Source organism: Ursus arctos, unplaced genomic scaffold (assembly GCF_023065955.2).
Source record: "Ursus arctos isolate Adak ecotype North America unplaced genomic scaffold, UrsArc2.0 scaffold_29, whole genome shotgun sequence".
NCBI classification, from domain to species: domain Eukaryota; kingdom Metazoa; phylum Chordata; class Mammalia; order Carnivora; family Ursidae; genus Ursus; species Ursus arctos.
In genome coordinates this window covers 27,686,409-27,701,624 of record NW_026622974.1, presented here as the reverse complement: position 1 = coordinate 27,701,624, position 15,216 = coordinate 27,686,409, and the positions used below count along the sequence as shown (strand labels likewise).

The window sequence follows — 15,216 nt, the reverse complement described above, 5'->3', positions numbered from 1 at the left end:
CCCTGCGATCATGACCTGAGCCAAAACCAAGAGTTGGATGCTTAACCGACTGAGCCACCCAGGTGCCCCTGCCTAAATCATTTTTGCTCTCCATTGGAATTTCTTTCTTCTTTTTTTTTTGTTTTTTGTTTTTAAAGGACTCAGCAGAAAGTCCAAAGTGTTAAAGCATTTATTCTAGTCTCCATTAATAATAGCACTAGCTACCCATTAGCTTTACAACAATCATGTGAGATTGGGAGTATTATCTTTGCTTTACAGATAAAGAAACTGAAGTTCAAGGAGGTTAACTCATCTTTGTGAGGCTGCACAGTTAGTGAATGTCCAAAGAGAGCTGTGAATCCACTGTTTTGAATCTACCAGCATCTATTCCCTCCTACTCTCCTCCAGCATCTCCTCCTCTCCCAAGTCTCTGTGACCCTCCTGCCTCCACTGTTCCATTGCCTCTTCATATCAGTAATTGACATTTACTAAGCTAGTTATCACCAAGGGAAAAAAAAAAGAATATAAACACTCTAATTGAATTAGAGTAGGACAATTGTAGGACAGTTTTTCTTATTGATTAGGGTCAATTTGAATTTTCTTCCAGTATTCCAAAGTATTAGCTCAGCATTTTTTAAACTTACATATCGGTAGTAATATTCCCATTTCATTCAGACCATTAATAAAGTGAATGAGTAAAATTGACCATGAGAGGGATTCCTTTATGTCATCATGCAGTGTATTCTTTTAGATTTATTGTAAATCCTTACCTTGTAGTCCTCAAACCAGTAGGCAGAATCTACAAATTGGAAGTACTTCACTTGAGTTATTTCACTCAACACTGTGGAAACATCTCTCTTCATGGAACCCAATTCTAGTTTGGTTCTTATCCAGAAATTTCTCTTACAACAAAAGACTCAACTGAATTTCAAATATCAACAAAACTATCTTGTATTTCAGCAGAAATATCTTTTTCCCCTCCTCAGGGTGTTACATTTCCAGCTATGCATGCCATGTGGTCTTCTTGGGCTCCCCCTCTTGAAAGAAGCAAGCTTCTTAGCATTTCATATGCAGGTGAGATAACTATTATAAAAATTTTGCTACAACCTGTTATGTGTATATAAGCCTTTTATTTAAAAAAAAAAAAAATGCCTGCACACCAGAATGATGTCAGATGCCTCCTTTGGGTGAAAATAAAGTTTTGGCTGTATAATTTTATTATTCATTTTTCTCTTCGGCTCAGCAACATATGGCAATGTGGCTTAGTTGACTAGTGTCATTTTCTCTATCTGCCATCATTTATTTCAAAACATGTTGCTCATTCAGATGTTTATATAGAGAATGCTATGGTTTTTTTTTTTTTTTAGATCCAATAGCTGGAAAGTTGAACACTTTGGTCCTTAAATTCTGATTTCTAATCTGATTGTCTAAAGAGCATATCATGACTCTCAGACCCTCTCTTCATACATCTTTTTTTATGCATTTATTTGCCATCATTTTAATCAATGGGTGAGATAGCATGAGCTTTATATGTGAATTATAGTTTTACCAGATCACACACCAAATGAAAACTTTTGGACCTGACTGCTTTTAAATACAGTCGTTGAGAAAGTCCTCTCTGTGGCACCTTTAAGCTAAAATGCACAGGAGAAGAATGAGCCAGTCATGCAAAGAGCAGAAAGAGGAGCATTCTAGCCATCCAGAACAGCACGTACAAGGGCTCTCAGGCGGGAAATAGCATAAGAGTTCAAAGAAATGAAAAACCACTGTGAGTGGCTAGAACTTAATGAATAAAGGGGAGAATGGCATAAGATGAGGTTGGAGAAATAGACAAGAGCCAGAGTATACCAGGCCTTACAGGCCACAAGGAGGAAATGTAGTTGTTGTGTTGTGTTTTTTTCCTCCAAAATGCAATGGGGAGATATCAGGGGTGTTTAACCAAGAGAGAGACATGATCCAATTTACATTTTAAGAAGATGGTTCTTACAGCTATGTAAAGATCAACCTGAGAAATCCGATGGTAAGTTCATGAGCAGGTACTGCCTATGTTCCTGTTTACCTATTGAGTCAAGTCTACGCTCGAATCGGGGGTCAAAATTCTCTACAGTCTTCACCGCTTCATTTCAGCTCGCCTAATCCCTAGCACATAGTACCCAAAGTGGAGTAGATATTCAGTACTAGCCAATCTATTTTTCTAACCTTTGTCTTCTGTTCCTTTCCTTCACCCAAGCGAAGTTCCCAAACCCCACTCTCTGCTTCCCTACTTCATTCCTTTACTCGTCCTATTACATCTGCCTCCACATCTTCTTTCTTATCTTGTTTATATGGGACAAAAATCTTACCCATCTCTCAAAGTCTATTGCTGCTTCTTATATCTTTTCCTGACCTCTGGAAGTCAGAGGTCATCGGTCCCCTATTTGAACTTCCACATTGCTCTGTGACACCTAATACTTTCTAACATGTAATAACTATTTATTTTTATCTCCTCTAAAACTTGACACCAGAAAAAATATCTGATTATTTTAACTGCCACTGTACCTACTAAGTCGTCTTCTATTTGGTGATTAAAATGAATTTCATTATTTATTTAACTGAAACAATTATTTGTAATATATTTTGGGGAAATTAGATTACTAAAAGCGTCATTCTTGTTTCATCAGTTGTACTGCAGTACATTATGTTTATCAGCCTCAGAGACCATCTTTGAACCTTTCTCTAAACACCTGCATTTCTAACACATTTACTGGTAATGCGGCATTTACTAGCTTATGTTATAGCAGGTCCTATACTGAATGATGCATCTAATTCATCAATAGCTACAGAGTTGTAACTAATGTAGTTACAAATTAATGTGTATGTTTTACATATTGTGGGTTTTCTAGTAAATGATTCCTTGAGAGAATCTGTTGCCCATCTTATTTAAGCAGTAGACCCATCCCCTCCTTGTTCATCTCTCTACAAAGTTTACAAAGTCTTTATTGTTGTTCTAGGAGCACAGCTTGGGACAGTAATTTCTCTTCCTCTTTCTGGAATAATTTGTTTCTATATGAATTGGACTTATGTCTTCTACCTTTTTGGTAAGTTTACTAAAAAATTTAACTTAAATCATAATGTAACAAATCCAAAATGTAATAGTAGTCTAATAATTGGTTAAAAATATATATTCCAACTAAAGTTACCGACTCCTAAACCACAAAGTTCTAAAATAATTACCGATAATCTGTTTTTTAGCTTTATATGGTTAAAATGATCTAGTTGAGTTATGATGTGATGTTAATTTTGGAGTATTTCTCAATATTAACTGCTGTTGAATCCAAGATTTTAATGCTATACTCACTACCAAAAATTACACTGTTGGTTAGTATAAAAATTTATATTTTGAAAAGATTTTTTCTCAAGCAAAGTAGGATGCCCTCACTTGGTGACTTTAATCTTTTTCTCTTTTTATTCAGTCCCAGGGCCTTTCATTTTGCAATCTCATTAGCAGGATGATACATGTTTTTATTTTATTTTATTTTTTTAAAGATTTTATTTATCTATGTGACGGAGAGACAGCCAGCGAGAGAGGGAACACAAGCAGGGGGAGTGGGAGAGGAAGAAGCAGGCTCCCAGCGGAGAAGCCCGATGTGGGACTCGATCCCGGGACGCCAGGATCACGCCCTGAGCCAAAGGCAGACGCTTAACGACTGCGCTACCCAGGCGCCCCTGATACATGTTTTTAATAAATAGATTGCCACATAGACATTTCATGCAGAAAATACATCTGCAATCTAAACAAAAAACAAATCAATGAATGAAAACAGATATCGGTGGAAATAATAGATTGTGGAAATTTATTTTTTAAAATATTTGTCTGGTAGACTCTGCTAGGCAGAGTCATGTGGTTAAAGTTGTTCTATTCAAAACTTATAGGAAGTAATACAGATAGCAAGTATCCCATTAGGAAACTATGAGTGGAAACTTGAAATCAACACTAAACTGAAACCAATTTTACGTTGGTAATTAATAATTACATAATTTCTTCAAGACATGTAAAAATTGTTGTTGGTGCACTCTAATTTTATTTAACTTATTTTCCTATTTTAAGGTATCGTTGGCATCATTTGGTTTATTTTATGGATCTTTTTAGTTAGTGAAACGCCAGAAACTCACAAGACAATCTCCCGCCATGAAAAAGAATATATTCTTTCATCATTAAAAAATCAGGTATGGACTTTGGCACATTTTTAAAACAATTTCAGAACTTTTTTTCCTTCAGAATTGAGGTACCAGTTTTTTAAACAGATATTTCTATTGTGCATGTTCTGGGCAAAGTAGAGAGTGGGCAAATGAAATTAATAAAGTATTGGTTTGTTTTATCTGAGAAATTCCAATTCATTCAAGATTAAATCATGAAAAAAGTTACTTTTATAAGTAGCTTTAATTTTTGTTTTTTTAAAGTCATCTCTGCACCCAGTGTGAGGCTCAAACCCACAACCCTGAGATCAAGAGCTGCATGCTCTACCAACTGAGCCAGCCGGGCGCCCCTGTAAGTTGCTCTAAACCTTCTAGAGTAATGATTTTCAGTGAGTCTTAAGTTTGTCTTCTTAATCAATAGAAAATAAAATGTTAGTTGTTAGAAAACTAGTGTTTTTATCTGCATTTTATTTATTTATTTATTTTTCTCTTTTCTTCCCCCCTCCTCCAACCCCTTATCAGTATTTTAAATGAGTGTGATTTAATAAGGAACACAGCACATTTTTTATGATATATAATATGATATACATCTACCTATCTGCTCCTCTGGAGTAGATCTTGGAAAAAAAAATGTATATGTTATTAAAGCTAGATTTTTATCACTTAATCGAGCACAATAGCATGTCAGAAATAAAAGTCTGGGGGCGCCTGGGTGGCACAGCGGTTGAGCGTCTGCCTTCGACTCAGGGCGTGATCCCGGCGTTACGGGATCGAGCCCCACATCAGGCTCCTCCGCTGTGAGCCTGCTTCTTCCTCTCCCACTCCCCCTGCTTCTGTTCCCTTTCTCGCTGGCTGTCTCTATCTCTGTCAAATAAATAAATAAAATCTTTAAAAAAAAAAAAAAAGAAATAAAAGTCTGTCGGGGTGCCTGGGTGGCACAGCGGTTAAGCGTCTGCCTTCGGCTCAGGGCGTGATCCCAGCGTTCTGGGATCGAGCCCCACATCAGGCTCCTCCGCTGTGAGCCTGCTTCTTCCTCTCCCACTCCCCCTGCTTGTGTTCCCTCTCTTGCTGGCTGTCTCTATCTCTGTCAAATAAATAAATAAAATCTTTAAAAAAAAAAAAAAGAAAGAAAAGTCTGTCATAATTTAATACAGTAAATCTTCAGGTCATGGAAACAAAATATTTGTCTTTTGAAGGGAATAAAAAAGAACATGAAAAGTCAGGAAAAATTGGGACACCTGGGTGGCTCATTCGGTTAAGTGTCTGCCTTCAGCTCAGGTCATGATCTTAGGGTCCTGGGATCGAGCCCCACATCGGGCTCCTTGCTCAGTGGGGAGCCTGATTCTCCCTCTGCCTGCCGCTCCCGCTGCTTGTACACGCTCTCTCTCTCTCTGACAAATAAATAAATAAATCTTAAAAAAAAAAAAGAAAAGTCAGGAAAAATTAAAATATATAGTCTTCTTTAGCATTTAATGGCTTCATCGTTACTTTATTAGTTTAAGAACAAAATATTTTATATAAAACTTTTCTCACCCATTAAGTTATTATTGATATTTTCAGTTCTTATATATAGTATAACCGGGCAACAATTAAATACTCATTCACCTTTCTTTTTAAGTTTTTAAATTTAAAAATTAAATTTTGCTACAGCTGTCTGTACAAGCTGCTGAACTTTAAGAAATACGGCACCTCTTGATCTTAAGGTCGGCAAAAACTCAGAAGAAATCACAACATAATAAATAAAGTTACTTTGAAACCTTGGTGTCCTCTGTGATGTTAATCAAATGAATCACCCATTTTCCCCCTAAGGAAGAGATAAAAGTAATTTAATGCATTGTGAGCAGATCTTGCCATATAAAACCTGATACATCTTGTCACATTTCCTCAGCATTGATGGTCAACAGCTACTTATTTCAATACTTCATTTTTATCATTATTTTTATGAACTTATGAAACCTTTTAGTTTATTTAGATTTTTTTAAAAGCTTTCTTTCTCTACCTCGATATGTGTCTAAAGCTGTCCCTTATCCAAACTTTAGGTTAATTTGTTTTTCCATATGCTTCAGAAAATGGAATATTCAGAACAATAGGAGTTAGGAGGATTACGTTTCATAGAATTCCAAACTGCATTCTTAAACTAGAGGATGTTTTGGTTAAAAATGTCATAAAATAAAGGTGCCTGGCTGGCTCAGTTGGTAGGGCATGCGGTTCTTGATCTCAGGCTTGTAAGTTCAAGGCCCACATTGGGCAGAGAATTTACTTTAAAAAAAAAGGAAAGAAATGTCATAAAATAATGATATGTTACATGAAGCTCCACCTTTAAATCTTGCATCTAAGAAATGTGCAGCATCCGCTGTACTTCATTCATTCTTCAAACATTTTTTGAGAATTATCACGTCCTAGGTTCTTTGTCAGGTACTGAGGACTTAAAAATTAATATGAGAAAGAAAATGAACAAGACATGGTTCCTGTGGTACCTGTGATCTCCAGAGGGAGACAGCCCTGGGTGAACATAATTTCAATATGATATATGCTGCTATATAAAAATAAATGTTCCCTCTCCTTCTCTTCCCTGAAACCCCCTACGTCTTTGACACAGAGTGGAGAACACAAGAGTGTATCTACCAAGTCAGATAAAAAGTCCCTGGGGGGAAAAAAGCCACAAGAAGGTTAATAATAGTTCTTCCTCTTTTTGAAATAACCATGAACCCTGGAAGCAGAAACATAGATTGCTCTGTTAGCTTTTCAGAAAGAAACCACAGAGCCTCAGTGTATAGGAAACGTAATAATCTGATGCTTCAGGCTGGTAGATTCAGGCTTCTTAATCACGCATCAATAAAAAGGTGGGGGCGAACATGCTGGGCCAATAAATAAATACATATATTTATTCATGGTTATCTATATGTACTGCTGTGCTTATATGTATTATAAAAGATATCTAAAAACAGACTTTTTGAAAAGTAAAATGAAATAAGCAGTATGTACATGAATTTGAAATTTTAATAGGAAAAGCCTTTTTGTCCCTTAAAAATTAGCAATAATAATATTTAATGGGAGCAGTGTTGAATATGTTGAATTTGATGAGCCCACCATGCATTTGCTTGGTGATGTAGCTAACAAAGGACTCAGGAGGAAAAGCGTCAGTTCCCCTGTTGTCTTAGTGTTCCTCTGTGCCCACATTATTAGAATTCTCTTCCATGACTTTCTCTACAGTAAGAGTCTTTTGAAGACACTGTCAATTTTGTAGATTTGTTTTCACTAAAACTGGCTAATAAAATCCATAAACCCAACTTAAATAACCCCTTCGAACTGGGGAGATCATACAATATGTGACTGTCCGACATACTCCAGGACCAACCTAGTTATTAAATATTGATGGAGTTTAGTTTCTCTAGAATAAAAGCGAGTGTAGATAGTAGAAGTTTTAAAATGGGGATGCCTGGGTGGCTCAGTTGGTTAAGTGTCTGCCTTCAGCTCAGGTCATGATCCCAGAGTCCTGGGATTGAGTCCCCTGTTGGTCTCCTTGCTCAGTGGGGAGCCTGCTTCTCCCTCTCCCTCTGCTATTCTCTCTGCTTGCGCTCTCTCTCTCTCTGACAAATAAGTAAAATCTTAAAAAAAAAGAAGAAGAAGAAGTTCTAAAATGTTTTTCCATATAGCAAGTGGTCATCTTATATCCCCCTCAGGTGCTTACACCCTACTTTGAAGACCACTTCTTCAGATGCTGCATAAACAAACCTTCTGTGGCACCCTTCTTATAAGTTATTGTAATTTAGTAAAGATTGGATAGCGAAATGGGAATTCTAATAGGACTTCCAGTCTCATTCCTATGCCCTTATGTCAACCTCTGAATTTTATTATGAAACTATTCTCTATTTTAATAGATGGAGAAATTAATACTGCAGGTGAATTCTGACATTCATAAGGAATGTTTAGGGTTCACATTATACCTATAAGATTACATTTCTACTTTTTCTTTTAACTTAAATCATGGACTCTCTATTGCTATTTACTTTTTTTTTAGAAAGATTTTATTTATTTATTTGACAGAGATAGCGACAGCCAGCGAGAGAGGGAACACAAGCAGGGGGAGTGGGAGAGGATGAAGAAGGCTCCCAGCGGAGGAGCCTGATGTGGGGCTCGATCCCAGAACGCCGGGATCACGCCCTGAGCCGAAGGCAGACGCTTAACCGTTGTGCCACCCAGGCGCCCCTCTATTGCTATTTAATATTTTGGAAGAGTTGGTTTAAAACTCTGGAATTTACTGGGACGCCTGGGTGCCTCAGTCGGTCAAGTGTCCAAGTCTTGATTTCAGCTCAAGTCATGATCAAAGAGTTGTGAGGTTGAGTCCTACATTGAGCTTCACACTCAGCGGGAAGTCTGCTTCTCGCGCTCTTGCTCTCTCCCTCTCCCTTCCCTGCTTGTGCTCTCTTTCTCTCTAAAATAAATAAATAAATCTTTACCCCCCACACACACACACAAAAACTTCTGGAATTTACTAATCATGGCTGATAATGTATTCTCGATGGAATTTTGGCTGATAAAGTACAGATGCAAACATAGCATATACTAACTGTGCCTGTTGTTTTTTCAGCTTTCCTCACAGAAGTCGGTGCCGTGGATGCCCATGCTAAAATCACTGCCTCTTTGGGCTATCGTAGTTGCACATTTCTCTTACAACTGGACTTTTTATACTTTATTGACGTTATTGCCTACTTACATGAAGGAGATCCTAAGGTTCAATGTTCAAGAGGTAAGAAAAAAAAAATCATGTCCTTCTTATATAAAGAATACATTTTTAAACTACACACAGAACTTGTTTTTATCTATATAAAAGTCAGTTATTTTGTATCTTCCCTTTTACACTCACCTACTGAATTCTAGAGACTGCCTTTTTTGCTTCACAGTTGTACCTTCTTTGTTCAGTGTGTGTTCTTGATTCAAGGTATCTTTTGGCCGGTATCCCCCTTAGTCAGAAAAGTCTTAGTAGGCCCTGGTAACACGCGAGGCTATCAGATGACAAATTCAAGTGTACCCGTATTCACTTCTCCAAGGGCTGGTGGTGGGACCGCTGGCAGCTGAGAGGGAACCTGGGAGACCTGAGGCCCCTGAGCACTGGTTGCGCTGCAGCTTTATTCAGGCACTGGCAGAGCTGTGACTGCAAAGCTGTGTAAGAAGGAAGGGCCTTCCTGGGGGGCCTGGGGGGCTTTGTCGGTTCAGCATCTGCCTCCGGCTCAGGTCGTGATCCCAGAGTCCTGGGATCGAGTCCCTCGTCGGGCTCCCTGCTTAGTAGGGAGTCTGCTTCTCCCTCTCCTTCTGACCCTCCTCCCCGCTTGTGCGCCCTCTCTCTTTCTCTGTCTCAAATAAATAAGTAAAATCTTAAAAAAAAAAAAAAAAAAGGAAGAAAAAGAAGGGCCTTCCTGAAACTGCTAGTTCTTTTGAACCCATAGAATTGAGGCAGTTTCTATCATAATCTCTGTGCTGATGGGTTTTGTCTTTAAAGAGATTGAGGAAAAGCCTGAACAGAAAGAGGCAGTTTGTAAGGAAAACTGGCGGTGTTCTTGCCTTCAAAATAAAAGACAGATCAAAGACCTAAATGTAAGAGCTAAAACAATAAAACTCTTAGAAGGAATACCTCTTTGAGACCTTGGCAACGGTTTCTTATATGTAATACCAAAAGCATAAGTGACCAAAGAAAAAAGTACATAAATTAGATTTTTGATTACAAAATTTTGATTACAAAATTAAAAACTTTTGTGACTCAGAGGACACTATCAAAAATGAAAATACACACACACACACACACAAATGAAAATCCACTAAATGGGAGAAAATATTTGTAAACCAGAATCGTTTATCTTGCATTTTTATACAAAAAGGTATTTTCTTTCAAAATTCAAAGAAATGTGAATAAACTTTAAAAATAATTCTCTAGTTGTATAAAAGCCCCTTTTTATTTTTATTTTTTTAAAGATTTTATTTATTTATTTGACAGACAGCAAGAGAGGGAACACAAGCAAGGGAAGTGTGAGAGGGAGAAGCAGACTTCCTGCCAAGCAGGGAGCCCGATGTGGGGCTCGATGTGGGGCTTGATCCCAGGACCCTGGGATCATGACCTGAGCTGAAGGCAGACACTTAACCAACTGAGCCACCCAGGTGCCCCTAAAAGCCCCTTTTTAAAATGAATTCCTTTTTGATCTTTGTTCAAAATAAAGCCTGCTTGGAGAAGCATTATATTTAAAATTATAATCTCATTAATTTAAAATTTTAAAGCTCTTAATCCTTTGTTATAAGCTTGCTTTTTCATAGAAGTTTAGCTCACTTTTCTTTTTTTCCTAGTTTTTTCCAATTCTATTGTTCCTATTTCTTTTTTTTTTTAAGATTTTATTTATTTATTTTTGCAAGAGAGCGAGCACGAGTGGCAGGGGGTGGGGACAGAGGCAGAGGGAGAAGCAGACTCCCCACTGAACAGGGAGCCCGACATGGAACTCTATCCCAGGACCCTGAGATCATGACCTGAGCCAAAGGCAGATGCTTAACCAACTGAGCCACCCAGGTGCCCAATTTTGAAGATTTACAGTAGTTTGGAGAAGGTAGTTTTAGGTTTTTAGGAGAGTTTTTAACATTTGAACCTTAAGTGGAAAAATTCAGTAACTCTGATGAATTATCAGTCTTATCCCACCAGAGAACAAGACCAAGATCAGAAAATTCACTTCTCTATTTGCTTCAGTTTATTCACGTGTAGGATTCTGCCACAAATAATGATAGCTGTGATCCCGCTCTGCAGAAATCTAAATAGAATAAAATTTAAAGAGGAAATAACTCAGCTCAGTGCGAGAAAGAAACAAAAATCTTAGCTACGGCGGTAGAACTGTAAGCTTACAGCATCTGAATGTAAAGGACCACAAACTATGATGAAAAGAACTGAATGTTTTCTTAAGCACACTAAAATTTAAAATACCAACAGGTTTTGTTGTTTTGTACCATTCATGATGCTTAAATGGAATTATTACCAGATTTAAATACCACTGATAAAATATCTTTCTACCTTTTTTGTAAAACACTACCTTAGTTGTAAAATACTAGAAGGGGTACCCATCTTTCTCAGACTATAAAAACATTTGTTCTTATCAAAATTAGGCCATTTAGTTTTGGCACCCCAGGTTTATGCTGGGGAAAAGTGAGTAGAAGAAAGAAATGTCTTCTTTTTTTTTTTCCACGTATGTGTTCTTCATTTTACAGAATTTGTGATTTCCTAAAACGCTGACCATCGAATCATTTCCTACAAAGCAAATAGCACATTTCCATGATAAATTGTTTCATATCTCGTGGTGCTTTTATTTTTTTAGGTGGCAGCTTAAAGGAAAAGAAGAGGGAAAAATAGAGGTCTGTCAGCTCACTACCTGTGTCCTCTGCTCATAGCATGTGGTAGTGCAGTGGACACTTGACCTAGATGGTGTGCATTCTAGAATAATTCATTAAGCTATACATTTGACTTATGTGGTTTTCTGTATCTGCATGTTATTTTATCATAAAAATATTTGTATAAACACAAATATAAGTATTTGTAATTATATATACTATATAACAATTTTATATAATTATAAATATATTTTTAATATTTTCTATCTTTACATTTGTATAAATATCTTTATATAAAATATAAATTATATCATTTTAAAATTTAAATATAAATTGTAAAATATAAATAAAAGCATAATTGCTTATACATAAATAGAAATATTTACAGTAATTGTAATAAACTATATGAAAATTTTATATATGATAATTTAAATATAAATATATAATACATATATAATATATAAGTATTATGTAAGTGTATATATAAATAAATAAGTGAAAATTGACCCATAACTAGTCAATAGGGAGAATCTGTAGCTAATAAGTTTGTCTTCTCTTACTGAAGCTGCACCCCAAGTTCTAAAATAACATGCAGGATTACCTTGAGCAGACTGGACTGTGTAAATACCAACAGAATATTGCTATGAATTTCCTTTTTGAATGGTAGTGGATGTGTGTATATATATATGTTGTTTTGGTTCTTCCTCCCCCCACTCCATAATTAGTTCTATGTCTTCTTATTCCTTCCAGAATGGGCTTCTATCTGCACTGCCTTATTTTGGCTGTTGGTTATGTATGATCCTGTCTGGCCAAGCTGCTGACAATTTAAGGGCAAAATGGAATTTTTCAACAATATGTGTCCGAAGAGTTTTTAGCCTTATAGGTAAGTGGAGTGAATCGGGGTTTGTTTTGGTTTACAATGATTTACTGCGCTTATAGTGCAAGGAAAAATAAAAATGATATTAGACATTTATTTTGTTCACATATTAAAACACTATGTTTTAGTGCCTGTAGTGCATTTCTGCACAAGATGGCTGGTTCTTTCTGAGCCATGCACTTTGACGGTTCATATTGATCAGATCCTATTATCTCCACCATAGTCTTATAACTATAAAAATTGGCTTGCTTTGCTGAATATCATTTCCAGAATTTTATAAATCACTGTTTCCAGTTCTGAGTTTGCAGTGAAAATAATTTTTTAAGCCTCCATCCCTTTTCTAAATGAATACATTTTCAACTTCAATCCAAAAACATTTACTGACATCATTACATTAAATGAGGAGCTATAAATCAGAGAACTCAAAGGAACCTTCAATAATCACATGTTTCAGACTGTTTTCATAAAGGTAAATTTTGAAACTCTCTAGGACAATTGCTTCCCCCCCCCCTTTTTTTTTAAAGCTCTTGAGTAAGTAGAGACCCTAGAAGTCTCTGGTGGCTATACTTCAGAAATTACATTGTAAAAGGACCCTATTAATACAAGATAATTCTGATAATACAAACACCTTCTGAGCAGCTACTGCTGGAAGGTGCTGTCCTGTTCTATTCCTTGCTTATTTCAACTCTCAAGAAATTTTTCCACACCTGCAAATGAACTAGATCCCATTTGATTCAACCCAATTTTCTCTTTTTTGGCTTCCTGTTCACCGGCTCTGTCCAATATGGTAGCCACTATCCACATATGGCTATTTACATTTAATTGAAATTTAAAAATAAGTTCTTCAGCTGCAGGACATACAAATACAACATTTCCATCATCACAGAGAGGTATTGGATAGCAGTGCTGTAGAACAGAGAAAAAACGGCAGCCCACTCATTAAGTCCCTTCCTGTTGCGTGTATTTTGTGCTTAACTGCCTATAATAAAATACCTATATTGCTATCAATTGCTAAAACCTAGATGGAGTGTTTTTCCAGTTTTCTTCAACAGTTTATTTAGTTTATCTTCTTTGGTTATATGAATTTTAAATCTCATTCTGTATCAACTATCACTTCTCTCCAGAACTGTATTTTTCAGTCATTCTCTTCCGGTCTTTGTAGAACTTTAGCTGAGTCTTGGTCACAAGAAGATTTAATAATATTGTGTAATGATATTTTCCTTTTACTTTTACATTAGTTGCATTTTGTCTGTGCGTTTTCCAGCAGTTTTTGTTTTGTCATGAAAACTGTACTTTAAATTGAGTCTTCTATGCAGTACAGCATTTCTACAGTAGGTGGCAGTAATATCAAATCTCAGAGTTACACTATATTAAGACAGCCCAAGCAAATACTAATACTGGGGCTTCTTTTCCTGTTCATAACTTTTTAACTCCAGGAATGATTGGACCTGCGGTATTCCTGGTAGCCGCTGGATTTATAGGTTGTGATTATTCATTGGCTGTTGCATTCTTAACCATATCGACAACACTGGGAGGCTTTTGCTCTTCTGGATTTAGCATCAACCATCTGGATATCGCTCCTTCGTGAGTACTAATATAAAGATTGGCTATGATTGACTTTACATTCATTTTTTTTATTGTGGTAAAAAATATATATATAACATGAAATATACCATTTTAACCATTTCTAAATGTACAGTTCTGTGGCATTAACTACATTCAGGTGAGAAGATGGAATGCAACCATCACCACCACCCACCTCCAGAACTTTCCCATCCTCCCAAACTGAAGCTGTTCCCATTAAACACGAACTCCCCGTTCCTAACTTCCCCACAGCACCTGGCAACCTTCATTCTACTTTCTTTCTCTAGAAATTTGACTACTCTAGGAATGACTTTAAATTCTCAAACAAGGGCACCCGGGTGGCACAGTCGGTTGTGCGTCCCCTTGGTTTCAGCTCAGGTTGTGATCTCAGGGTCGTGGGATCAAGTCCCCGCACAGAGTTGGCCTAAGAGTCTTTCCTTCTCCCTCTACTCCCCCGACTCTCATTCTCTCTCAAATAAATAAAAAAAATCTTTAAAAAAATAAAGATAAATTTTTTTTAAAGATTTTATTTATTTATTTGACAGAGATAGAGACAGCCAGCGAGAGAGGGAACACAAGCAGGGGGAGTGGGAGAGGAAGAAGCAGGCTCATAGCAGAGGAGCCTGATGTGGGGCTCGATCCCACAACGCTGGGATCACGCCCTGAGCCGAAGGCAGACGCTTAACCGCTGTGCCACCCAGGCGCCCCTAAAGATAAATTTTTAAACAAGATTTCAGTTTACATGATAACACATGAAATTATTTTTAAATTTAAACTTTTAACTGTCACCACCTCTGTACACAGTTTCCCATAAAAACATCACACATAACGCATGATAACTTGTGTCTGTCCACCCAGCTAGAATAGGAACTCTGAAGGCAGCTGCTGTCTTACCATCCTCAAGTCTCACCATGGTGCTTGGCACATAGTGGGCATTTAGTTGGATGGATGAATGCCCAAGATCAGACCAAGTTATTTGTCCAATTATTATCTTACCTATGTGCAAATATGTTTGTCTAGCACTTGATAGCTTGCAAATCACTTTCACAAACATTACCTCATTTTATCCTTAAAGCATTCCTAATGAGATAGATATTCTTCACCCATTTTATGACTAAAGAGATTCAGATTCAGAGAAGTTAAGTGATCTGTCTTATGCCACACAGTTAATAAATGTTAGAGCCCAAACTTGAACCTAGAATTCTTACCTTTATGCCCAGAATTCTTTTTACAGCTTCTTC

General features: G+C 36.9%; 1 protein-coding gene across 2 annotated transcripts in view; it reads left to right on the top strand.

Annotated features, from left to right (window-relative positions):
- The window catches only part of SLC17A5 (solute carrier family 17 member 5), a 45,382-nt gene that overhangs the window by 12,043 nt on the left and 18,123 nt on the right, over nt 1-15,216 (top strand). For both annotated transcript variants that reach the window (XM_026507078.4, XM_044387114.3), the window contains 6 exons: nt 966-1,053; nt 2,970-3,056; nt 4,067-4,185; nt 8,747-8,905; nt 12,265-12,397; nt 13,828-13,975. In XM_026507078.4, coding sequence (XP_026362863.2) covers nt 966-1,053; nt 2,970-3,056; nt 4,067-4,185; nt 8,747-8,905; nt 12,265-12,397; nt 13,828-13,975 — 734 coding nt within the window. The remainder of the gene's footprint in view (nt 1-965; nt 1,054-2,969; nt 3,057-4,066; nt 4,186-8,746; nt 8,906-12,264; nt 12,398-13,827; nt 13,976-15,216) is intronic.